The sequence below is a fragment of the Ipomoea triloba genome, chromosome 9 (assembly GCF_003576645.1).
Source record: "Ipomoea triloba cultivar NCNSP0323 chromosome 9, ASM357664v1".
In the NCBI taxonomy this organism is placed as follows: domain Eukaryota; kingdom Viridiplantae; phylum Streptophyta; class Magnoliopsida; order Solanales; family Convolvulaceae; genus Ipomoea; species Ipomoea triloba.
Genome location: NC_044924.1, coordinates 11,179,912 through 11,207,088, shown reverse-complemented (window position 1 = coordinate 11,207,088; position 27,177 = coordinate 11,179,912). Strand labels below are relative to the sequence as shown.

At 34.9% G+C, this 27,177-nt stretch overlaps 1 protein-coding gene and 5 non-coding genes across 6 annotated transcripts; all 6 read right to left on the bottom strand.

The window, feature by feature from the left end:
* Positions 1-10,209: 10,209 nt before the first annotated feature.
* On the bottom strand, positions 10,210-10,326 carry LOC116031112. Its single transcript, XR_004100543.1, has one exon. It is a non-coding gene; the product is annotated as a U5 spliceosomal RNA (small nuclear RNA).
* Positions 10,327-11,654: 1,328 nt separating this feature from the next.
* LOC116031111 lies at positions 11,655-11,771 on the bottom strand. The gene has a single exon (XR_004100542.1). It is a non-coding gene; the product is annotated as a U5 spliceosomal RNA (small nuclear RNA).
* Positions 11,772-14,425: 2,654 nt separating this feature from the next.
* LOC116031116 lies at positions 14,426-14,542 on the bottom strand. The gene has a single exon (XR_004100546.1). It is a non-coding gene; the product is annotated as a U5 spliceosomal RNA (small nuclear RNA).
* Positions 14,543-17,220: 2,678 nt separating this feature from the next.
* LOC116031117 lies at positions 17,221-17,336 on the bottom strand. The gene has a single exon (XR_004100547.1). It is a non-coding gene; the product is annotated as a U5 spliceosomal RNA (small nuclear RNA).
* Positions 17,337-17,848: 512 nt separating this feature from the next.
* Positions 17,849-17,965, bottom strand: LOC116031125. The gene has a single exon (XR_004100555.1). It is a non-coding gene; the product is annotated as a U5 spliceosomal RNA (small nuclear RNA).
* Positions 17,966-20,421: 2,456 nt separating this feature from the next.
* Positions 20,422-20,876, bottom strand: LOC116029546. The gene is made up of 2 exons (XM_031271595.1): positions 20,822-20,876; positions 20,422-20,702 (listed from the first exon to the last, which is right to left on the bottom strand). Exons 1-2 carry the CDS (start codon positions 20,874-20,876, stop codon positions 20,422-20,424), a joined length of 336 nt encoding a protein of 111 aa, XP_031127455.1.
* Positions 20,877-27,177: the final 6,301 nt, after the last annotated feature.

Sequence of the window (27,177 nt, the reverse complement as noted above, 5' to 3'; positions counted from 1 at the left end):
CAGATACATAATCTGAATATTGTTTTGCACAATTGTCCATAATGCAACGTGGACCCTAGTTCATGTTATAACAATTGTAATCTGGCAGCCATTCTTTACAAGGAAGCTTCAAGGCAGGTTGGAGACTTGGGGTGGGTATGCAGAAGGTTAGTGCTGCAACAAAAATGGCTGAAGATCAACCAACCATAAACATATGGTTAACACCTCCATCACAACTACTATAACTGCCCTTTTTTCTTTCCTTCATTATATTGTTATGTTTTTTTTTTTTTTCCTGCATTTTGTCTACAAAATATTACTCTGACCTGCACTAAAATCTTGCCAGCCAGCCCAGCTAGAAGCTAGAAGCTACTTCTCTGGTTCTTCCATGATAAGTCCATATCTGCTTGCCACTTAGGCATTAGCTTTCACTATATGAGATATTAAGACATGATAGTGAGAAGGTGTTTGATTATGTGTAGGGTGAAGGGTTCATGTTTTTGGTTTTTGTAATTTAGGAATTGTAATATTTTTCCTAGAAAGCAACTTTGCTTACACTTTATGAAGCTTTTCCCACTTGGCACCATCTCTTGTTAACATTTAGAATCGTGGTGGGGCATGTTGATGTTGTGCACTCTATATATACAAAGAGAATGGAATATTAATTTGGTTAGCATAAACAAACTAAATGCCACCATTTATTATATTTAAAACCCAATGTTTAATTTCAATTTATTTTATACTTAGCTAATTCCTGTTTCGCTGGACTAATCCTCGGAGCCTGCCCCTAAAGTCACGGTAGAAGTAAACCGTGAGTCGTGCAATCAGTCAACCACCAGTTAGATCTTAATCATGTGTGTACAAGGATCCAATCCACACCTTCCATCATACTGAACCTTTTCTCCATTCATGTTTTCAGTGAGATTTGAACCCACACTACATCCTTCAGTTGTAACATCAAATCACAGAATCCGGCCCCTAGAACCATTGCAAAGGGTCAGAGGTAAATCACGAGGTGCGCAATCAGCCTAGTGCTCAAAAGGATCCAATCCAAACCTTCAATCATCTTTGGACCAACCTTGTTTTTTGAAGGCCAATGTTCTTTTAACGAGGTTTTCTCCTCGCCCTGTGACCCTAGCCAGCAAAGGACCACAAGGAGGTAAACCAGCCTAGATAACCCATAGCTGACCGGCTCAAACCCAAGGGTTTGAGGATTGAACCTCCAACCTCTCGGCGGTAGGTAGAGCACTCTTACCACCTGGGCTGTCCTTACGGACATTTGAAGGCCAATGTTGTTATATAAATGCAATGGAAAGGAAAGGAAAGCTGTCCTAAAACAAGTAAACAACACACAGGCTATATTTCATTCCCACAATTCAACCATCTGATCTGCATGCAGAGGCCATTGCTCTGTGCTGGTCTGGTATCAAACAAGATGCCCAGAAACAGAAAGTATCATCACCATCATCATCCTCTTCCATACAGCATTAATGCAGCAGATGATGAGTACATAGACATAGAAGTGTCCAACTCTTTTTCCCCAGAAAGCAGAAGCTTTGAGTTCCAAATGTGTTCTGTTTTCGGCGATGATGAAGAAGACCACACAGCAATATTCCCAGCAGATGATCTCTTCTACAAGGGGAAACTCCTCCCTCTAAGCCTGCAAACACTCCCCTCTGTTGAGGAAGATGACTTCATCATCATGGACTTTGCATCTTCCACCAATACTCCACCATTCAAGCCCTGCAGGCTCAGCTTTGAGCTCAGCAATAATGGGTTCACCACTCTCATCAGCAACAAGCATCCGCCGGGGAAATTCTGGTCCGAAAAGCTCAGACTGATCAAGAAATGTTTGATCACTAAAAAGCTAAAGGCTTCCAGGGCTTACCTGAGATCATTGTTCAGAAAGTCTCCCTGCAGCATAGAGGCTACTTCTTCTTCTGCAGACTATAAAAGCCCTCCTGGGACTGAAAAACAGGCCCCAAATGGCAAGAAAAATCCATTATTTCCAAGCATGGGAAGGTGGAGGCATCCAATCATAGCAGGGGTGATCAAGAAAATTAACAAAGGGAGGATTATTGAGGATAATAAAGTGAATCACAGAAGGTCATTCTCATTCTCATTCTCATCAGCAGCAGAATTCAAACGGCATCGTTCCCCGATTAAATGCTTGGCTCCTCCATCTTCATCTGCTATTTCCTCTTCCTCTTTCTCCTCCTCCTCCTCCCTTTCTTTCAGCTCAAGTGACTTCTATGAGCTCAACTTCCACAACAGAAGCTTCAGTTTCGCCAGCTGCTCAGACTTTGAAGGCTCCATTGAGGCAGCCATTTCTCATTGCAAACAGTCTCAAGAGCTTCCCAATCCAAGAAAATCATTCATTGAATCTGGGCATTATCATTGTCTGCTCCCAAGATTGCAACCAGCTAATTAAGGCTCAAACCAGGATGCAACTCAAATTAAACCTGCCTAGCTGCCTATTTGGATTTGATTAGCTATTATTAATCAAAAAATGTGTTTAATTTGGGCATGGTATGATTAATTACAAGAAGTGATTTGGGCTTTGCCCACATCCCCCACCCCTTTTCTCCTACATCCTTTAATTTGGTGTTTTTATAAATCTAATACTTGTTAATTCAATTTTAATTTGTTATAAGTTAAAAATCCACTATATTTAATTTTTATTTATTAAAAATGTGTCACATTTAATTCTTCATGAGATGGAAATGGACTATTTAAAAACTGAATGTAATACAATTTCAATATATAGTGAAAGAGATCAAACTAAAGTATAACCGGAAGCAGTGATATTATAATAAGCGTTTGGGGAAGTGAAGTACAATAGGAGAGTGCACAATGGCATAACAATGGTCAAGTTTTCTAAATTTCATAATCTTTAAATCAATACAAAGATCGAACTACTATTTACATAAGATAGTGCCTAGAGAAACCCATCGCTCGCATTTGGCACGAAGCAATAACTTTAGGCATGACATGCTCCTTAACAGTATGCTGTGGAATAATTATTTAATTGGGTCCACTAGGTAGGGTCAGGTATAATCCTACTCTACCCATGTTTCGATTTTAACTGAACCGAACACTATAACAATCGAATTGAAATCTGAACTATAGGGACAGTTTTGGTTATGTTTCATAACTGAAACTCAAAAGGTTCCGGATCTAATTTATTAAAATCAGGAAATGGAAATGCCGGTTCCAAACCGGAAAAAAAATAGTATTCATGCTAGTAGAATTGAATTTACACACACAAAAAAAAAGGTTCAAATCGAAAATTTAAACCGGAACATTCCTAAAAAGGTTCCAGTTCCAGTTTATTATTCCTTGGAATCGAACCGCAGTCATATCTAGTTATACCATGGACTGGATTCATCTTGCATTGTGGACCCTGGTAAAAAACAACATTCAAATTATATGCCTATAGTTATTATATTTACAATTTGCTTTATATTTTTTCTACATCTCTGCAACTTCCAATTCAACGCACTTTAAATAATAATAATAATAAAAGAAAAAGAAAAAGAAAATGTACAAATGGCAACCTTGTCTGATTTTGCAAGCATGGTATATAATGAAAGCATAGCAAACCATTTATGATTATTATATTATAAAAAATTGATATGATATTGTCACGTTATAATGAGATGAGATGAATTGTAAGCGCAAATTATATGGTGGACCATGATCCACAATGCATTGTGGACCATGATCATAGCTGATACTGCAGTTGTGTTGAACGGATACTGCAGTTGTGTTGAAAAGATACTGCAGTTGTGTTAAAAGGAAACTGCAGTTGCACGGAATAGAGGTCATTCATCTGTTCAACACAACTGCAGTATCCGTTCAACACAACTGCAGTTCCAGATGGATGACACGTCCTCTGTTCCGTGTAACTGCAGTTCCCTTTCAATACAACTGCAGTATCAATTCAACACAACTGCAGTATCAACCATGACCCATGGTCCACAGTATAAGTACTGAATTGTAAGATGTTGGGTTTACAATTTAAGATTCACTTATAAAAATAGAAGGATATTTTAGAAACGTGATAACCTTATCAAATGCAAAAAGGTAAGATTTAAATACATAGGCAATGAATTTAGTCAAGGATCGGAAAAGCATATATAGAATTTGCGCGGACGACAAAGATATGATGCTACAAGTTTGGAGGTACGTAATAGGTAAGACTTAGTAGATACTAGACTACATAGTAAAAGTGGGGTGGGCATGTACGAATGGCACATCAAATCAAAAGTACACACACTATACATTTACAACCATCGTATCATTCTCATTCCTAACTTTAGTAAACAAAAAACAATCAAAACCGTTAAGAATATAATATTAAAAACCATTGTAGAAATATGTTCACCCACATGTTTTTGGGGTTTTTTTTTTCAAATTTAGAAACCATTGCTTGAGTTTGAACATTGATGGGAGACATGATTTTTGTCGAATTCTACTCTTGCAAATTCTAAATTTTTGTGGGGTCCATAAATAACAAATTTTGACCGATTAAACGTACGTTTTGCGCAAATAAACGCCCAGTGCACGCGTTAGGTTGGGAAGCGTAAAATACCTTCTTTGGTTTTTTTTTTTTTTTTTACTGACTTGTCAAATTCTTTTCTTTTCATTTTTCCTTTTTCTTTTTTTTTTCTTCCCTCATCTCACTCCTATTTGGCACCTACAAAATCACAAAAATTTTAGATTATTGTGAATGCTCTAAGATACTATTGCAATTGTTCATTCCAATGTAATCTTTTTACATTACAAAGAAAACTAAAGTTAGTTAATCACTTTTGTTAATTTTTATAATTATTAATTACTTAGTGAGACTCCCTTTCTCATTAAATTTCATCTCCATTTCTAATTTAATCCATCCAACTCATCAAATTTATTTATTAGTGGATCGAGTCTAGTAACCAAAATATGAAATTTTAATGTACTAGTTTGACTTTATACTACACACATAGTTGTAGGTTATAATATATAAATATTTGTGATGGAATACAAACGAAATTCCACAAGTAATTCAAATGTGAGTTTTATATCACCAAAAAAAAAAACTAAAAATTACACACAAATATAGAATATAATATAACAAATAGATGAAGTTTTTAAGAATTACTATACGCTTTTGTGATTACAGTAACATACTGTAATTACACGCTGAAATACAATTCCCAAGTCTATTCCTTCCACGAACCAAACGCTAGAATACAATTTATATTCTATTCCTTACCTATTCCATTCTTTATGGAATAGTATTCCTATTCCCTTCAAATTCATTCCGTGAACCAAATGTGTTGTAATAGAGTTGTCCAGATTGCGATGTGGAGAGATGTCGCATTGAGAATGTCTATTCTCATTACAAATTAAAATAATTAATTTAGTAGAATTCTATTCTAATCCATGGAAAAAAAATGAACCACCTAATAGCCCATTATGCGGAATATAATGGTTTTTCATTCGTAGTTTAGATAGTATATTTTATTGACAAGGTATTCGTATATGTCTGTATTATATAATAATTGAAATGAGTTAAATTGTTTGGTGAAATTGGAAATGTGCCAAGTGTGAGAGGGACGACACGTTCTCAAGTTTCAACCCACAAAGGAATCTTTTGAAGATATGATGTTTTTTGATAAATACTGTAGTAGTTAATTAATGGCTTATTTAGTACACATGAATTGTAATTCTTCTCCTACTTTGTTCTTTAGTAATCAAAATTTCATTGTTAGACAGAATTGTAATTTCACAAAATTGTAATTCCTCCGATTATAGAATTGAAATTTCTAACTCATTCCCTAAGAATTGAAATTTCATAGAAGATAAGGGAAAAAAGTATTAGTGTAGATATATATATTTACACTAGTGAAACTCAATTCCAGATCTTTTCTTTCAAATTTTATTCTTGTGACTAGTTGAGCTACCATGCGAGCAGCCGGAGCAGGTTCCTTCTTCCCTTTTATTATTACATAAAGGTATTTTAGTCTTTATATTATTTCTTCCATTCCAATTTTCAATAATTTTATTCTTGTCTGCCCAACAACAGAATTTAAATTCCTACTCTATTCCCACCTTATTTTTTTTCCACTGACCACAGTACACTAAGTTTTTATATATATAATTTTTTTTTAATAAAAGGGTTTGGCCCGCAGGTTGGCCCGTAGCGTGCGCAAGCCGTGGGTCACTTTTTTGCAACCCTAACCCACCCTATCACAGGACAGGGGTAGACTGGCTTGCGGACTTCGGCTCACTTTGACAGTACTACTTCAAATGCCCTACAGAATTATAATTCATTTTCACCCTAATTCTCTCCTTTCAATCAAAGCCAAACGAAATTATAATTCATTTTCTTCAAAATTCTCTCCTTCCAATCAAACACCGAACGAAGAAATTATAATTCATTTTCACCTAATTCCCTAGTTTCAACCAAATACCGCGTAAGTTGATCACAGCATGCAAACAGTGGGTGCCGACCTGGGTTTTCCAAGCTAAGCCAACTAACAGTCAAGTGGGCTTTCAAAACCAAAGAGCCAAACAGTGGGTGCCAACCTCGGACATAGCTTTTAAGGATTGCTTAGCCTGCCCCGCCGCCTCTACTGTACTAAGATGCTTTTAGTAGCGATAAAGAAACCCCCTGGGGGCCGGGGTTTCAACTTTCAATGGCCTACACCCAGGAATAATATAACAAGGTGCAAACCAGATCGAATACAGATTTGACGTGTGCAAACAAATAACACCTTGTATTGTTCGCTGCATTTAATTGCCTTGTGTTTCCTGATATTGATGTAACATTATCGTCTTAGGACACCATGTCATCAACATCGCCAAAAACACAACTCCCCATCATTTTAACACATTAAAAATACATTATATTAAATAAATAAATATCCCAAGTTCCTTTCAACTGCGCTTTATACCAACGAAACTATAGTTCAATTCGCATGGAGAGGATTTAATTTTGGTTTCTCTTAAGTGATGAGGTTTTTGATCGAGTTGTGTGAGTGGGTGTTAAGAGACATGCAAGTACGTACAGTTGGCCGGGGATAGCAGACCATGTGGAGAAAGCTTATCGAAAATCTGTTTGGTTACCCTTGCCTCTTATGCCCATTCCAATTTCGATCTCTATTATACCAAAATTTTAAACAAAACTAATAAAGATAGATATGGTCCATATGGATGAGCCTCCTCAACTAAATTCAAGGGATCGAAGAAAGTGGGATATTTAAAAATTTGGGTAGTGTCAAACAAATTTTCTTCATGACAAATACAAAGAATGTTCAAGGATTCTGATCCCATTAGCTGTGCTCATCAAAGGGCTTGTCATGTAGTCATCATTTCATTTGTTCGCAATGCAAACTTGCAAAGTCATGAATTGTCACCATCTCTAACGTTATTTTTATCCGTGCAATACTCTCTTTCACGTTCAAAAGTAGTGGTCCGGTCATATTTTCACATCAGTGTTTCAGAATTCAGAATTCTTTCACTGTTTTCTCTAATATCTCCACAATATTCTCTTATTTTCAAAAGTGGTACCACTTTTACATCACATTAAAAAAATAATTATTCAAAAAGCCAAAACACGAGCAAAGGGTTTTATTTTCTTTATGCTCATATCTCGGTTTTCAGTAACTGATGTCAGTGTATGGATGGAGGAATTGAAGAAGGGTATTCCAGATTTTAAAGAAATCCTTTTGTTCGGTAAAATTGGGGTTGCAAACTTGTAACCCACGTCATCATTAAAAAACTTTTTTTAATGCATTTTAAATTTTCATGTCAGCTTGTAAACTTCAAATTTTCAATGATTTTGTTTAAAATATCTCATCCGCGGACACTCTATTTAAAGAGGGTAGTAACATTATATATGTAAGTGAGAGAAACAAAAATATATACTTCCCAGTTCCCATCCACTTGTATTCCGTTCTATCTATTTTCTAAGCAACATAGGGGGTGAAGCTAAGCTATATATAATTATTACTTCCAAGACAGACAACTTTTAATTATTGATGTTTATATTTATGTTAGTAATTCAATGTTTTCAACAATAGTTTATCGGTCAAAAAATTATGCTAGAAAGAACAATCACAATCTATACACAAGATGTGAGGACAAGAGAACATCCCCATTAAGGATTCAGTTCAAGTGGTACATATAGGACAGTTAGTTCGCTACAGATCTATAGACACAACTAGCACGTTTGGATAGAGCAGGAAAGTTGTGGTAAAGAAAAGGGGAAGAAAATGTTAAGATTTCTTATTGTTTGGATAAGAAGAGAGGATAGGCTGTCATCTGGCAGCATATCAGACACTCCGTATTTTCATATCCAAAATGGAAAGAAAATTAGGAAGAAAGTGTCCTTTCCTGCTTTCTCAACAGTGCAATGGATAAAACCCCTTCCAGCAACATATGTCCCACTGTTGCAAATCATTATAAAAGTTGCTATAAGTGTTACTCCAATTGTCACCCACTTCTCATCAGGTTTGCCGACTAATCCTAAACCTTCATGGAGTGTTTGGTTGGGATGAATTTGAGTGTAAAAGAATTGCAATTCAATGAATTGTCGAATTACACCGTTTGGTTGGAGGGAATTACAATTTGGTGGAATTGCAATTCAATTGAGAAGAGGGGCAATTTTGTTGGTGAAAAAACAATTTTGCCCCTCCTCCCATACCCCTTGTTTTTTTTATTTATAAATTTTTGAAAGAATTATTATTATTATTATTATTATTATTATTATTATTATTTTGGAAGAATTATTATTATTATTATTATTATTGAAAGAATATTATTATTATTGTTGTTGCTGTTATTACTACCACCACTACTACTACAACATAAGGGCATTTTAGTCATTCTGTTGCTTCTTATCTCTCAATTTCCTGCACTCCTATTCCTGCATACCAAACATTGTAATTTCAATTCCTACTTTATTCATTGAATTATAATTCCACCGAATTACAATTCTTTTTCCCACTAATTCCCTCCTCCCAACCAAACGCCATGTCAGAACCTTTGCCCAAGAGTCCTCAGAGAAGGTAAGTTGTGGGTCGCTCAAATTGTCTCGCAGTTAGTTCTATGTACAAGAAGGGATCTATCTCCTCACTTCTCCCAGTTAAGGGAGCCCAATCTCCAACCTAAGGAGTTCAAGATCGCAAACTTTAGCTTGAGGTGCCAATTAGGAAAGAAAAAGGAGGGCAAAAAAAAAAAGGAGAAAAAGAAAAAAGAAAAAAAAAAGGGTTGACAACAATTTTTTAAAAATAAAAAAGGGAAAAAGTTGTAAAATACACACCCACTAGGTGCGTGCATACACGATTCTAGCGCTCCACGCTCAAGTATCTGCCTTTGTTTTTCCTTTTCTCTTTCCTAGAGGACCCCATAAAAAATCATTCATTGCAAGAGAAAAATCCAACCAAAAACCACTCTCCACTTTTGTTAAAACCAAACCTCTAGCTTTCTATTGTTTCAAAAACTATATAAAAAATTCTTATTGGGAATGTTCTAACTCCAAGATGTTATTAGTGAGAGTCAAACCTCAACTTGTCATTGGAATTCTGACTTTAGGTCAGATAGTTGACCACTTCAACTTCTCATTATATTTCATCAAACTAAAAACATGGCACAAATGCACAAGACATCAACAATAGTTTGTAGATAACTACAACAGTTATAATTTGCTTCTTTAATTTGCCTTTCCCTCAGTAACTACAACTCATATATGTCTGAATCATAATGAAGAGAGCAACAGTCCAAAACTAATTAATGGGAAAGTTACAGCGTGCTGCAGTTACGTCATAGCTTCCCCCATTGATAGTCCCTCCTGTGCTTCATTCCCATTTCCCAGGAACTTCTTATGTAATTAAATATCAATTGCATTATTCAAACTACACTGAATTCTCACCTAATAATGTACTGAAAGATCACAAGAAAAAAGGACCCCTTCTTGCGGGTCTGGGCGTGGGTTATTATTTACAGTACCCTACATAAACAAAGCAAAAAATATGCCAAGTACAAATCATCTCTTCACAGTAATATTCATTAAACACTGAAATTTGTATTTCCCAAAAAAGAAATAATAACCATATGCCAATTCTCATCACTAATACAGAATTACTTAACAGCTAAAAAGCAAAATGAAGACAGAGTACCACATACTCTGTTAGAAAACTGGAGTACTGAACCAGACAAAAGTTTCATTAGACTAGGTTTGTTGGGTGTTTAATGCTAAACACCCTTCAAAAATTGGAGTATGCCATTGATTGTAACGAACACACGGTATTCTTTAGTAAAAGGCGAAAGAATAGTTCGCTCTGTGTTCATCACATGGCTGCTTGAGTTTTGTTTACAGTTTCGTATTTGGGTTTATAAGAGACGTGGTACTAGCGTTTATGTTGTCTGTTCGATGTGGGAGTGATTGTGCTAGCCTTCAGCCTTTTAGCCTTTTGCTCCCTTGTATAACAATATCCCCAGTCAAACCCAGCAATTCAAATTTGTATATTGGGTTGATTGGAAAATCCAGTGAAAATATGAATTTTTATAGAATTTATCAAATTACTATTTTTGTAAATTTTTTCTTCTCTAATTAATATAAATAGCTAAAATTTAACCATTATATTAGATAGCTAAAATTTAATCATTATATTTCAAACTTATAGATTTTACTTTTTCTCTCAATCTGAACAAACCAAACTATTGTGCAAGCTCATTAACTGACTTCATAACCTACATTGAGTTTTCATTAATCAATGAATGACTGGATGGAATAATCCAAAAGTATTTTACTACATGTACTCTCAAATCTTATCTTTTAAATTTACTCCTTGATGTGACTGGTACTGATATGTTAATTTTGTTTATGTACGTACCCGATTGGCAGATCCTAACTCCCTTGGAGTTCAAGTCAACAAATTAAAAATCCAATCAATTAAGGTGTTAAGGTCTATGGTAGATGTCATCTGAATATAACTGGAATTAGCAGAAGTACTAATGTCATGACTTGACAGACCTTTTGTGAAGTAGATCCTAGGTCGACTAGGAGACATACTTTCAGTAGAGTCAATACAAGGAATTTTCTTTGACCTTTTTTGAAAAGAGTTGTTGGACACATTTTTAAGGACCCTGACTATAAGTTATTTTCTGAAAAAGAGTAGACATGCTTTTGGACCTACATCGATTAGTAGCATTCATTTCGCCTAAAAGGAAATGAATTTTATCCAACGGTCAATGGCGTGTTGCTAAAAAGGATGAGAATATTTCAAAATGTTCAAATTTCCAAGCCCCTCAGCTATATATATATATATATAGGGAACCTCCTCAAGCATAGAGTGGTTATTGTTAACAAATTGAGAACTACAAACTCAATGCAAGACAATGGACAACTTGTTGCAGTAGTTTAATATTAGGGATAAATCATCTCACTATTTGAGAACAAGCAATTAGGCCATCAACTCGCGGCAAGTCGCCATATCCTTAATATTACATTGCACACTGAAATTAGTATTTCCCAACAAAGAAAACTAATAACTATAAACCATTCTCATCTCTAATACGGAAATACCAGCTAAAATGCAGAGTAAAGAGAGCAGCATACTCTGTTAGAGAACTTAAGTAGAGAACAGATCAACCAGTAACAAAACTATTATTAAACTAAAATTGTTGGGTGTTTAGTAGTAAACACCCTAAAAAAATTAGAGTATGCCATTAGTTGTAATGAACACACGGTATTCTTTAGTAAAAGGCGAAAGAATAGTTCGCTCTGTGTTCATCACATGGCTGCTTGAGTTTTTTATGATGTTTTGTATTTGGGTTTATAAGAAACCAGGCTACTAGCGTTTATGTTGTTTGTTCGATGTGGGAGTGGTTGTGTTATTGAGACTCCGCCTTAAGCTGTTAGCCTTTGCTCCCTAACAATATCCCCAGTCAAATATACTCACCCTAAGCTTCCTTCTCCATAACCCAGCAATTCAATTCAAGGTTGTATGTGGGGTTGACTGGAAAATGTGGTGAAAATATGGATTGTTATAGACAGTTAAAGACTTTGGCCATTCGGCAAAGATGGATGTATATTACGCCAACCATACATTACTACTTATCACAGTACGATATCCATTTTGTCAAATTGTTAGGAATTATCCTCTTTTGATGATGTAACTTATGTACATTAGGGAGTAGGGACTTAAACTCTCTAAAATTTGGGTTGTAATAGTTCTTTTGTTTGAACTTTGTATATACCAAAATTAGGACTGGGTCATTGTAAAGATTTGTAATCGAAAGGAGTTTATTATCGAAATGGTCCCTCGACTATTGCAAAATTATCAATTTGGTCCTTGATAATTTTTTGTGTCCAATTAAGTTCCTCGACTTTGAAAATTTTTACCAATTTGGTCCTCCGTTTATTTTGTCGCTAAACATCCGTTAAATCGGGACTAAATTAGTAATTTTGCTATAGGCAAGGGATCAAATTGGTAATTTTTCTATAGTCAATGGACCAAATTGGTAATTAATTTTTCACTGAAATGGTCCCTTGATTATAGTAAAATTACCAATTTGATCCCTTGACTATAGTAAAATTACCAATTTAGTCCCGATTTTAACGGATGTTTAACGGCAAAATAAACGGAAAACCAAATTGGTTAAAATTTTCAAAGTCGAGGGACTTAATTGACTACGAAAAATTGTCAAGGATCAAATTGATAATTTCGCAATAGTCGAGGGACTATTTCGGTAATAAACTCTAATCGAAAGTTACCTACCAACAAACCTTGATGTTGAAGACTATAGTTGGCAGTTTATACTATCGACATACTTTGTCTAGTAGATCTTTCATTTAAGATTCTAGTTGATTTTTTCCTTATGATTAGTAGACCCTAGTGACAAACATTATTATCAGACTCGATCGGCATATCCTAACTCCTTTGGAATTTAAGTCAACAAAAGACTAATCAATTTTGGTGTTAATGGCCGGATGTCAAACCACCAAAATAAATTCCTACCCATAAGATAAGCAATATAGTGGGGAGTAGGGATCGTATCCACAGGGAACGGTCTGTTTACTTCTTTAGAACAAATTATGGGGGGTTTTGAGTAGCAATTAAACTAAAATGATTCAAATATAAACTAGAAATATACTCAAGATGCAAGTGAATATATGAGAGAAATCACTATCCAAATAATGCAAAATTTCCTGATTCACGAAAATAATGCAAAATAATATGAATTAGTGCAATTTTAACTCACAATATATTCAATCAAAATAATTACATATCTATCAAGGTCTCGTGCTAGATGTCTTATCATCTGACACTGAACCAGGAGAAGTACTGAAGTTAGGACTTAGAAGACCTTTAGTGAAGCAAATCCTAGATTGACTAGTAGACGTACTTTTTTTTTTTTTTTTGACAAAGTTAATACAAGAAATTTTCTTTGAACTTTTCTGAAAAGAGTTGTTAGGCATTTTTTTTCAATGACTCCTAACTACAAGTTATCTTCTAAAATTAAAATTAAAAGACATGCTTTTTGGACCTACTTCATTTCACCTAAAAGAAAATGAATTTCGCCCAAAGGTCAATGGTGTGTTGCAAAAAAGAAAGAGATGACAACTTTTGGACACCTACCATCTCAGAAGATATCAATAAAAACATATCAAATGTTAAAATTTACAGGCCCCTCAGCTTTATATATAGGGCACCTCATCAAGCTTAGAGTGGTTGTTAATAAGTTGAGAACTGTGAACTCAATGCAAAATCTTAGTCGAGTGCATGAGCCATTCTCTAGTGCTTAATCACTTCAAAGAATTGTCCAGGTTCTGTCCAGTTAGTCTTCAAGACTAAAAACATGGCACAAATGCACAAGATCTCAACAATAGTTTGTAGATAACTACAACAGTTTTAATTTGCTTCTTTAAATTGCCTTTCCCTCAACAACTACAACTCATATTTGTCTGAATCATAATGAAGAGAGCAACTGTCCAAAACTAATTGGAAAGTTCAGCAGTTACTTATTGCTTCCCCATTGATAGCCCTCCTGTGCTTCAGTCCCATTTCCCAGGAGCAACTTATGTAATATCAATTGCATCATTCAAACTACAGTGATCAATTCTCACCTAATAAAGCACTGAAAGATCACAAGAAAAAGGAATCCCAAACATGGAATGCCTTCTTCTCGGGGGTCTGGGCAGGGTTATTATTTACAATACCCTACATAAAAGGCAAAAAAATATGCTAAATACAATCATCTCTTCACAGTAATATTCATGAAACACTGAAATTAGTGTTTCCCACTAAAGAAATAATAACCATATACCAATTCTTATCACTAATACAGAATTACTTACCTGCTAAAAAGCAAAATGAAGACAAAGTACCGCATACTCTGTTAGAAAACTGGAATAGAACCAGATAAAAGTTTCATTAATTAAACTAGGTTTGTTGGGTGTTTAATGTTAAACACCCTTCAAAAATTGGAGTATGCCATTGATTGTAACAAACACACGGTATTCTTTAGTAAAAGGCGAAAGAATAGTTCGCTCTGTGTTCATCACATGGCTGCTTGAGTTTTTATGATGTTTCGTATTTGGGTTTATAAGAGACCTGGGTACTAGCGTTTATGTTACTTGTTCGATGTGGGAGTGATTGTGCTACTGAGTATCCGCCTTAATCTCTTTTTCTCACTCCTCTATAATCTTTTTTTTTTTTTTTCCGAAAGCAACAAAGGATTTCATTTAGCGAAGATCACACATTACATAGAAAAGAAGGGGATGGTTAGACCATTCCCTACAATCAGAAAAAGCCTCCTTAAGTCCCTAACTAATACATGAACAGTCCTATTTGCTGATCGTTACGCAAATGAGAGAACTGTATTGGGAAACATACGTAGAGACCCTTTTACATCAAGTAATAAAAGATCAAATTGGGAACCAAACTAAATCGAATTTAAACTTTGGACAACCAAGAGAGGTCAGTCTCGATCTAAACTTTAGAATAGTTCTGCAACATTAGCCAATTCAACTTATATTAGGACTTCCCGGATTGCCATAGCTTCGGCTTCTCCCTGCAGACAAACTCCCTCCCAGACAATGCATTTTGCTGCATGGAATCCTCCCTTATCATCTCAACCAATCCATCCAAAACCCATGCAACCCCTTTGAGTATCTATCGCTGCATCAACGTTAATCTTCACCCAACCAGCCTTGGGTTTTTCCCATTTTGTAATAAAGCTTTGTTTTCGCTGGTTGCAGGTTTCCTTGTTATCATTCAAGTCTTTCCACTCACTGTAATGGGATATGGCTTTGTTCACGATAGAAAGGGCAGAGGAGATGAGACATGATTATTCCAGTCTTTCCAGAGCTTATCATTCCTTCTTGCTTGACATAAATACCGGCAAATCATCAGTAGTAGTTTGCTCCTTTGTTCGTTGTTGAGGGCTTTGGTCATTTGCAAAGATGGATGATGTATATTACGCCAACCATATATACATTAATACTACTTATCGCAGTACGGTATCATTTTGTCAAATTGTTAGGGATTATCATTGTATAGATTTTGATGATATTAATTGATCTATTTTAGAGACTTAGACTTTAATTTCCAAAATTTGCCTTGTAATAGTCCATCAGTTTGAACTTTGTATATACCAAAATTAGTACTTAGTCATTACAAGGCCTTGTAATTGAAAGTTACTTACTGTTTAAAAAAAAAAGTTACTTATTAATTACCCAAAAATTTGTTGTTGAAGCCGCCTATAGTTGGCCGTGTATACTATCGGCAGACCTTATTCTTTCCCATTTGATCGGTAGACCGTAGACCCTAGTGACAAACATTATTAGCAGACCCAATCAACATATCCTAACCCCGATTCCTTGGAGTTTAAGTCAACAAAAGGTAGACCAATCAATTCTGGTGTTAAGGTCTTGTGATAGATGTTGATCTTCCCATCTTACTATAATTGGAATCAACAGAAGTACTGGAGTCTGAACTTGGCAGACCTTTTGTGAAGCATGCATATCCTAGATCAACCAGTAGACGTACTTTTGGCAGAGTCAATACAAGAAATTTATAAATGCACCGGTTAGTGACATTCATTTCACCTAAAAGGAAATAAATTTTACCCAAAGAACAATGATGTGTTGCGAAAAAAGGAGGAGATAATATATAGGTTTTGGACACCTACCATCTCAGAAGGTGCATGCCAACAAAAATATTTCCAATGTTCAAATTTCTAGGCCTTTAACTCTATATATAAGGGATTTCCTCAAGCGTAATGTGATTGTTGTTAACAAGTTGAGAACTATGAACTCATCAATGCAAAATCTTAGTCAAGTACATAAGCCATTCTTTAGAGCTCAATCACTTCAAAGAATCGTCAAAGTTCTGTCCAGTTAGTCTTCAAGACTAAAATTTCTTGTTCTATGAATTTGACGATCTTCTTTAAAGGTGACTTAGTGAACAACCCTTGATGAAGAAGACGAGCAATGAATGAAGAACGTGTAGCTTATTGTCTAAAGCTATATGAAGGAATGCCAAAGGAGTTTAGCAAGTTTACTTTTGCTCGCCTATAACCAACAAATCATATTCCAAATAATGATAAAACACGATTTTAAAAATTAAGAACCGAACCATATATTACTACTCATCATAGTAGGATATTATTTTATGCATAACTAGTAAGTATATTTTTAAAATATTTTATTTAAACTATTTTATCACTATAATTTTTTTTCCTTATAACATTTTTTTAAGAAAATTATAAATAATAAGAATCAATAGAAATAATCATTGGAACTTTGTAAGTATATATTCAAAAGTCACTACAAATCTATTAAAATTTACCATTTAAAAAAATTTTAAAAGTTACAGAAGTTGTGATTAAATACACCTCTTAGATTTACAAGGAAATATGTTTTTTGACTTTGCACTAGGAAAAATAATAATGAAGAGAGAAGAGTCTAAAACTAATGGGAAAGTTACAGCAGTTATGCTTCCCCCCATTGAAAGTCCTGTGCTTCATTCCCATTTCCCAGGAACAACTTATGTAATATCAAAATTGCATCATTCAAACTACACTAATAAGGTACTGAAAGATCACAAGAAAAAAAGGAAAACCAAACATGCAAGCGCTTGCTTATTGGGGTTCTGGGCAGGGTTATAATTCGCAGTAAAGTCTTACTCGCAGTAGTTTAATATTTCATTAGTCATTAGTAAAAGTATCATTAAACTAGGTTTGTTGAGTGTTTAATGTTAAACACCCTTCAAAAATAGGAGTATGCCATTGATTGTAACGAACACACGGTATTCTTTAGTAAAAGGCGAAAGAATAGTTCGCTTTGTGTTCATCACATGGCTGCTTGGGATTTTACTGATAATCTGTACTTGGGTTTATAAGAGACCGGGCTACTAGCGTTTATGTTGTTTGTTCGATGTGGGAATGGTTTTGCTACTGAGACTTCATTGCCCCTTTAGCTCCCTTGCAAAACAATATCCCCAAATTAAACCCAGCAGCTCAAAGTTATAAATGGGATTTAGAAAAACTCGCTTAGCTTTACAAGGAATTATTTTTTCCACTTTCCACTTAGAAACAATGAAATCAAAACTCAAATTAATTAGCATCAAAATAAAATGCAAAAATTAAAATTGCACTTTTCATCTTTAATTTATGACATTGTACTTTTCGTCTCTTTACTAATTTGCAATTTTAGTATAATTCAGGAACGGAAAGTGATCACAAAAGAACAAAACGTGCAACGCTAATGATAACTTAAGAACAAAAAGTAAATATATATGACCAACACTCATGGATGAATTTGGATGAAAAGTACAAATTTTCTCAATAAAATTATTAAAACTAGGTTTGTTGGGTTTCTCTCTAAAAAGAAACACCTCAAAACTTAGAGTCTGCCATTCATGACAATGTGCACACGGTATTCTTTAGTAAAAGGCGAAAGAATAGTTCGCTTTGTGCTCACTGCATGGCTGCTTGAGGTGAAACTTGTTGTGTGCTTCAATTTATAAGGAAGCTGGCTACTGGCTAGTAGCATTTACGTGTTTGTCCAATGTGGGAGAGCAATAACACTAGTTTAGGTCCTAGCTAGCTAGCTTCTACCTCGTATGAATCCCAATCCCATTATCTCTAATAAAACAAAACAATTTAATATTGCATCCTATTAGGAATTGATCCGATATTAATTGAAAGAATTTTCTGTCTTTCTAAAGAATGCAAGTCTAGAGAAATAATAATAATAAATGTGTTTACTTGTTTATTTTCTACTTTGAAAACAAATAATAGAGAATGAAAAAAATAGGTTGTTTTTGGTTCACACATAGGAATCGGAATCGCAATCAGAATAGGAATCAAATACTTGGTAATGGTGCTGAGTGTGTAACTTAGCTGCTGAGTGCTGGTACGTTGTCTCCCCGCCGGCCGTTTTTCTATCTAGCTTCCACTTCCTGATCGCCTCTTGGATACAGAAGAGCTGTATGATCAACCAAATGAATGATCGTGGGATTAACTGGAAGACCGTATTCCCCTATATCCTTTGGAATATATGGAAAACACGGAACAATCTTATCTTCAACAACCAAGGCACACCGGTTAATGTCATTGTGGGCAGAGCTGACCAGGAGACTTCCAACGTTCAACGCTTCCTCCTTAAACGAACCGGTCCTATTTCAGCAAGACAACTTTGGATCTCGTGGTCCTCTCCTCACTCTGGATTTGTCAAACTCAACTCGGACGGTGCGTAAAAAGCGAGCTCAGGACTGGCGAGTGCGGGTGGTCTTATTCGGGACTACGAAGGGAGTTGGATCGTCGGGTACACTGCGAACATCAGGCATACGAATAGTTTCCGGGCGGAATTATATATGGGGCCTTCGGGAAGGACTCGTCCTTGCTAAAAACCGTGGGTTCAACCATGTCATTGCCGAAACCGATTCCGAAGCCTTGGTACAAGTCCTCGACATGGGCTCTATCGTTGATCCGACTCCACTCTTGCTTCCGACTGTAAATCGTTGATTCGGGACTTTCAAGAGTTCAAGATTCAACATACTTTCCGGGAAGGGAATCAATGTGCCGACTTTCTCGCAAATCTTGGGTAGAATTCTAGTTGGGGTACGACACTCCTGGATCACCCTCCTGAGGATATGAATGTTCTGCTTGACCCCGACACGCGGTGTGTTTCCTTTAGTAGGTGGCACTAATCCTAGGGGCCTATGGGTCCCTTTCCCTCACCAAAAAAAAATACTTGGTAGTATGGTGAAATTGGAATAATTATCAATATTGATGTTTGGTTTTGTATACCTATAATGGGAATAAAAATTGGAATGATTATCAATATTGATGGTTGGTTGTAAATGCATTTAAAGATTTAAATTGTGTTATTTGTTTTGAATGGTTTGTTAATAAGTTGTGGTAATGGAACTCTGATCTTTATTGAAAATTAATTAACTCTGTTGGGTAAAATTTATTGTAACTTAATGTTGTTGGGTAAAATTTATTGTAAATTATGATTATAAATTCTAAAGAGTGCATAAGGTACTTAGTGTGTTTCCTCTATGTAGTAGCTTAATCGGAGACAAATGAATCTTGGTGTTGGTTTTTTGTAGCAGAAAAAATTAGATCTTTCAATCACTCCTGCAAACGAACTCTACTTAACTTTCATTTGGTAAAGAATTAAGAAGTTTCTTCTTTGACTAACTTCACTGAAACCATATCAATCTATAATTTTTTTTCTTAAATTAAAATGTAATATTATTATACTTAAAATTATATTTTTCAAAAAAAAAATACTTACAATTATATTGAGAGCTGAAATTTGAAGTGAACAAAATTTGAGTAAACTCTATCTAATAACTGGGAATTAGAATAGAAATATCATTATTGCATAATTGAATTTGCAAGATCCATTACTTTCATATTCCTGTCAAAACCATTTGGTAGAAGAGAACTAGGATCCAATCAAAACGTCCATCTTAAAAGGTGTAATGAATTTGAAGCAATCGGGCAATTTTTTATTTATTTTTTATTTTTATAAATAACAAATTTTATATTGCAACCTTTAACACAATAAATTGTAATTCTGTTTGGTTAATACCTGTAAATTTTTGCATAGTATATAACAATGAGTTAGATCTTTGCTTGTTTTGGCAAATAAGGAGAATAACGATTGAATATGATTTTCTTGACCATCATGTATGGAGTCATGATGATGAGTTGCAAATAAAATATGGAAAATACATTACTAGCCTAGCTATATGGATCTATGATAGAGATGGATGGATGTATAGATCTTGAATTTATTTAAATGTCTTATATAGACATAAGTATGTATACCAACCCTTTTTTTTACTGGTGATGAGAACTAATTTTCTAGTCCCACTCTATATTGAATTATACTGTTGCAACACATTCCACATTACTCATGACTAGCTTACATTAATCTTCGAAACCAATTCGTTTCCAAATAGCATTTCTGAGTCTACACAAATCTCTCCCCTTCACACTCCTCCCCCACCGGGACTCCCCTCTGGTCCTTGCCAAGTACACATGCGGCGGCAGGCCAAAGTACTCATCCTCGTCCTCCTCCACCGACCATGCCGCATTATAGTCGCTGTCTTGTGGGGCTCGCTCAACCTGCTGGTACACCATGCCCAGGATCCTCCTCCAATCCGGTATCTTCATCGGCAGTGACTTCACAGCCACCCCGTCACCGCCACCTGCTCAACCACGCTACTTTCACCATTCATCACCTCCGTTTTCACGTGGCACAGATTTGGTACTACAGCCGACCACTTCGTCTCGGACACTGCAACCTCGTTGTTGGTGGCTGTCGTACTTCGGACCCAGCAATCGTCGGATTCATCGAACTCGAATGGAAGGTCAGAAGCCATTGAACTAGATGAAGAAGAAGACAATAGATGGTGTTTATGTATGTTTATTACTTAGGGAATATGCTATATATAGTTGTGTGCAGTGAACGGATACGATCCTAGGAATGCTTCTATCTTCTTCTTCTCTATCTTTCCATGCTAATCGTGAGTAGAAAAAAAATTAAATTAGGGAGGCACTTTTTATTTTCATAATTATAACGTTATATTCATTCTTCACTTTGTTTATGCCTCTATTTTTGGTCTTCAAATTTGGCACGGGAATAGTGAAGCTTTCCATCATCACGCAAGATGTGTTCTGTGATGATCCATTCGCATGTAGCCGGGTTTTAAAAAGCATATATAATTAGTTTTTCCGCATAAATCCTGAATGTATTTGCATGATGATGATGCTTTCCTCTATGTTTTTCGGTACTGTAAATGATGATGATGATGATGCTTTTCTCTATTTTTCTGTACGGTAAATGAGGATGATGCATCATGTAAATTGCTTTTCATATATATGTGAGGGCATGTAAATTGTTTTCCTATATATATATGATGATTTACGTACTGTTACGTACTGTTAAGCATCCACTTTTTACTCCACCACATGCCCTATATATATATATATATGATGATTTACGTACTGTTATGTTAATATATGAGTTCCTGGTTTTCTTGGTCCATTAAGGATAATATCTTATAATATGCTTATATATTATAAAATATCCACTTTGTTTTTTTAAACAGTACGCGAACCTATAAATATTCAAGGAAATACGTTAAAATTGATACTTTGTATTATTCTATTAGGATTGTATTACGTATTTCTTTTTAATATTTTTTTTACCCATTGATTTTCTGATATTATTTATTATGATATATTTGTTTGATATCTAATTATGATTATTTATTAGTCACCAAAGTGACCAAATTATAAAGTTTCGTAGATATCAAATTTAAATAAAAATTCAATTACCCATGATTATGTGATGCTAATAATGAAATGACATGGTTTTATTTTCTATTATATTGGGTATATTGAAGTTTAATAATTATGAAATATTTAAGAGTCGCCCAAAGGTTGATCAATTATTTCATAATTATAAACATAATAGCGGTTAATTATTTATATTCGATTGGATTGTTTAGCATATCCAAAGATAGCAAACAAGTCTAGTCGTAATATAATTAATAGCCAATTATGTGAAAATAGTAATAGTTGAGCATCATTATGTTTAATGTTATACGTTGTTGGATCACCCAAAGGAGACCTTCAATGTATTTAATTGTTTACGAGTATGTTGGTTAAATGTATTTATTTTGTGTTAATGTAGAATTAATATTTTAAGTATTTTATATGTATTGCAGCATTAAGTTGTGTTTCAATGCATTCGCAAGCTGCTATTGCAGCATTAAGTTGTGTTTCAATGCATTCGCAAGCTGCGTCTATTGTAAAGTTTAGTGTTTCAATGCATTCGCAAGCTGCGTCTATTGTAAAGTTTAATGTTTCAATGCATTCGCAAGCTGCGTCTATTGTAAAGTTTAATGGGCTGAATTTTGCTGAGTCTGCGTCTATTGTAAAGTTTAATGGGCTGAATTTTGCTGAGTGGCATGAACAAATTCAGTTTCACCTCGGTGTTCTGGATCTTGATCTAGCACTCTTTACCGACAAGCCCGTTGCTATTGATGATAATAGCAGTGCTGATGATGTAGCTTTCCATCAAGCATGGGAAATGTCAAATAGACTCAGCATAATGCTTATGCGAATGACACTTGGAAACAACGTCAAGTCAACAATTCCCAAATTTGACAGTGCTAAGGATTTGTTGAAACATGTGGAGAAAAATTCACTTTCTGAATGTGCTGATAAGGCCCTAGCAGACACACTTAATTATGGGTAAACTGACCACCATGAAATTTGATGGTTCGCGTTCCATGCATGAGCATGTTACTGAGATGATAACCTTAGCAGCAAAATTAAGGTCCATGGAAATGGAAGTGAGTGATACTTTCCTTGTTCAATTTATTTTAAACTCTTTGCCTCACGAGTATGAGAAGACATTCCAAGTGAATTATAATTCTATTATAGATAAGTGGAATGTGCTTGAATTGCATAAAATGCTAAATCAAGAGGGAAGAAGGCTTAAGGGACAAGGGATTCACTCAGTTAATCTCATGAGTCAGTCAAGGGCTGGTAAAAAGTTTGGAAAGAAGAATCAGAAGGGTAAGAAAGGACCAATGAAGACTAATAAGTCCTCTTCTCAAATCCACAAAAAGGAACATAAGAATGACAAGTGTCATTTCTGCAAGAAATTTGGACATTTTCAGAAAGATTGCTTTAAGCGTAAGACATGGTTCGAAAAGAAAGGTATAAATTTTATATCAGTATGTTTCGAATCAAATTTAACTGAAGTTCCTTATAATACTTGGTGGATTGATTCTGGTTCCACTACTCACGTTTTGAATACTATGCAGGGATTCCTTATGACCCAAACCATAAAGCCAAATGAAAGATTTGTGTTCATGGGGAACAAAGTTAAAGCTCCAGTAGAAGCCATTGGAACTTATTGTTTAATTTTAGATACTGGACATCATTTAGATTTGCTTGAGACTCTTTATGTTCCTTCAGTTTCTAGAAATTTAATTTCTTTGTCAAAACTGGACTCTGTTGGTTTTTCCTTAAAGTTTGGAAATGGATGTGTTAGTTTGTTCAAACAAAATCACTTTATTGGTTCTGGTATACTTTCTGATGGTTTGTACAAATTAAAATCTTGACAATCTTTTTGCTGAAACTCTTTTAACCCTGCATCATAGTATTGAAACTAAACGAAGTTTAGTTGATGAAAGATCAGCTTGCTTGTGGCATAAACGTTTGGGTCACATATTCTAGGAAAGGATTCAAAGACTTGTAAAGAATAAAATTCTTCCTCAATTGGATTTTATTGATATTGGTATTTGTGTGGATTGTATAAAAGGAAAACATTCAAATCACACAAATAAAAATGCAGCCACAAGAAGTAGACAGCTCCTTGAAATAATACACACTGATATATGTGGACCTTTTGATATTCCAACTTTCGGAAAAGAAAAATATTTCATCACATTTATTGATGACTTTTCACGTTATGGTTATGTCTATTTGTTGCATGAAAAATCTCAATCAATAAAGGTCTTAGAGGTATTTGTTGAAAAGGTTGAAAGACAATTAGACAGAAAGGTGAAAATTATAAGGTCTAATAGGGGTGGTGAATATTATGGGAAATATAATGAAAGTGGACAATGCCCTGGTCCATTTGCTAAATTTCTTGAAAAACGTGGTATTTGTGCTCAATACACAATGCCTAGAGCACCGCAACAAAATAATGTTGCAGAAAGGCGTAATCGAACCTTAATGGAAATGGTTAGGAGCATGATGAGTTATTCTTCTTTACCCTTGTCATTGTGGACATATGCTTTAAAAATCGCCGCTTATTTATTAAACAGGGTTTCCAGCAAGGCAGTTTCAAAAACACCTTTTGAACTGTGGACTGGAAGGAAACCCAGCTTAAGGCACCTTCATGTTTGGGGATGCCCGGCGGAGATACGCATTTATAATACACATGAAAAGAAACTGGACTCAAGAACAACTAGTGGATTTTTCATTGGTTATCCAGATAAATCTAAGGGGTATAGATTTTATTGTCTTAGCCATACAGGCCCGTCCCTGGGCAAGGGCGAGCTGGGCCCTTGCCCAGGGCCCACACTTGAAAGGGGCCCACCCTAGTCCAGCACCTTTTATATATATACTATAGAGTTTAGGTATAAGTTTTTAATGTACATTCAAGTAATATAAATTTGATTTAGCTTAGTTGGTGGGACTTAGCATTATTTATGCTAATAAGGTCATGGGGTCAAATTCTCATGGGTGCATATATTTATTTTTATACTTTAAATTTTCTTCGCTCATGGGTACGGTGCGTTTATTTATTTTTATACTTTAAATTTTCTTGGCCCATGGGTGCATATATTTATTTTTATACTTTAAATTTTCTTGGCTCATGGGTGCATATATTTATTTTTATACTTTAAATTTTCCCTCCCAAGACGAATTTAGGGAAATTATATAGTATTAAAATTAAAATTATAACTTATGAAATTTAATTTTCCCTCCCTACTCTTTAGAAGATGAATTTAGAAATATTATATAGTATTCAAATTATAACATATGGAATTTATTTCTATTTCTGATTATATTTTTTGTGTTGTGTAACTATGTGACTTTTTTACATTTCTATAATTATAATGAGATTTATAGTATAGATTGATTTGTGATTCATATCAAATTTTGAATCTATTTCTATTCGAGTAATTTACTAATATTTAGAACATGTGTTATTTTGTGGACTTTATAATGATTTAAGTATATGTAATATATTTTGTGATTTAGTTATGAAATAATTTTAAAAGACATTTATTCTTTTTTTTTATTATAAATTATTTAGTCAATAATGTAGTTTAGAAGTTCTATTATGTGTCATTGTATTCATATATATAAAAAAAGTTGAAATTGATCTAATTAAAAGAAAAGTATTTATAAATATGATATCAATAGAGAATATGCGTGATTTATAATGTGTTTTATATTCGAACTATTTTATCCAATTAATCATATTTTATATTTTGTTATGAATATCATTTATCACGTTGATAAGTGCCTATTTGTCCATATTTTCACCCTATATATAAACCTATTTTGAGTGATAAATAATTTGATTTTATGCAAAATGTGCCTTAATTCAATTGTTTATATCTTTAGGTGCATAAATTGATGAATTGAAGGAAATGTATGTCTTTCGGGACATTTTTGGATGAATCTCAAGCCATAGGGGAGCCAAGGTGAAGTTAAGATGATGTAAAAAATACTTCCAAGGGAGCCAAAGAGTTGCACTTTCAATGGATTTGACCACATGAACAAAACAAAGGAAAAGTTGAGCAAGAGATTCCCGCAACCATGGCGACATTTTGGTAATCGGGTCATATCTCTTCCTAGGAATATCCAAATGAGATGATTCTTGAGCCATTGAAAAGAAGACTTAAAGGGCTACAACTCTTATCAAGACATCAACGTGTAGATCAAAAGGAAAAATGGTCAAAAGATCAAAGAGTTGGTGTAGATCAAAAGGAAAAATGGTCAAAAGATCAAAGAGTTGTAATTCCGACTAAGGAAAAATGGTCAAAAGATCAAAGAGTTGTAATTCCGACTAAATATGGCGACACCTCGGTGATTGGATCATATCTCAAGCTAAGAAATTCCAAATGCGATGATTCTTGAACCATTGGAAAGAAGACTTCAAGGGCTACAATTCTTGTGAAGACATGAAAGTGTGATTCAAAAGGGAAAAGGGTCAAAATCAGGTTGCAAGTTGGAGCTGCGTCCCAGGCAGATTCTCGCCGCGGCGAGCTTCACTCTCGCCGCGGCGAAAGTCCCAATATTTGGGCAGTGACGCTCTCGCCGCGGCGAGCCTAATTCTCGCCGCGGCGAAAGTTGCAGATCTGCGATTTTTCTGTTCTTTGAATTGCCATTTTTGCCCCCCATTCTCCACCCACTATAAAAGCATCACTTCCTATCAACCCTAATAAGCTTGGCTGCGGATTTGGACCAAAAATGAGAGCAAGGAAGAAGATTTGAAGCAACAAGAGAAGAGAAGAGCTTGGAGGCATCATTCGGGAGAATTTCTTCCTCTCTTTTCTATTTTAAAGCTTTATTGTATATTTGTTGAATTTATTTTAGCCATGATAGGCTAAGCTTTCCTTTGGGCAACCAAAAATCCCGCTCTTAATCTGATTAAGAGCGGGATTTTTGGTTGTCAAAGTGTTAATCACCTAGTGCCAATCTAAAGTGAAATAACCATTCGAGTTCAACAAGTGTGGATGATTGCAATCTAAAAGGGAAAGATTACTCTCGTAATTCAAACCCAAAATAAGGTAATTGGAATACTCACTCTCGTGAGCTATTCACAACGTATAAGCAAGAACAAGCAATAAATGGAATACCCACTCTCGTGGGCTATTCACAATTGGAATACTCACTCTCGTGAGCTATTCACAATAAATCCCTTAATCAACATGTCCTCTCTCGAGGTACAAGAATCAAGTGCAATTGTGGTGCTCTAATTCATAGACAAATTTAGCAATGAAACAAGTAATTAGGATCCTTAACTACAAGCATCAAGAAATTAAGCCACAATTACAACACAAGTAATAAACCCAAATAGATATTTCATTCAAGCAATTAAAGAACTAGGCACATAGGTTCATAAACACTTATCAATCCAAAAAT

Bases quoted from the DNA above. Each gene is read 5' to 3' on its own strand.
- LOC116029546 (XM_031271595.1), bottom strand. From the start codon at position 20,876: ATGGCTTCTGACCTTCCATTCGAGTTCGATGAATCCGACGATTGCTGG. The intron at 20,703-20,821 runs GTACGACAGCCA...GTGGTTGAGCAG, and splicing joins CGACGATTGCTGGGTCCGAA to GTGGCGGTGACGGGGTGGCT.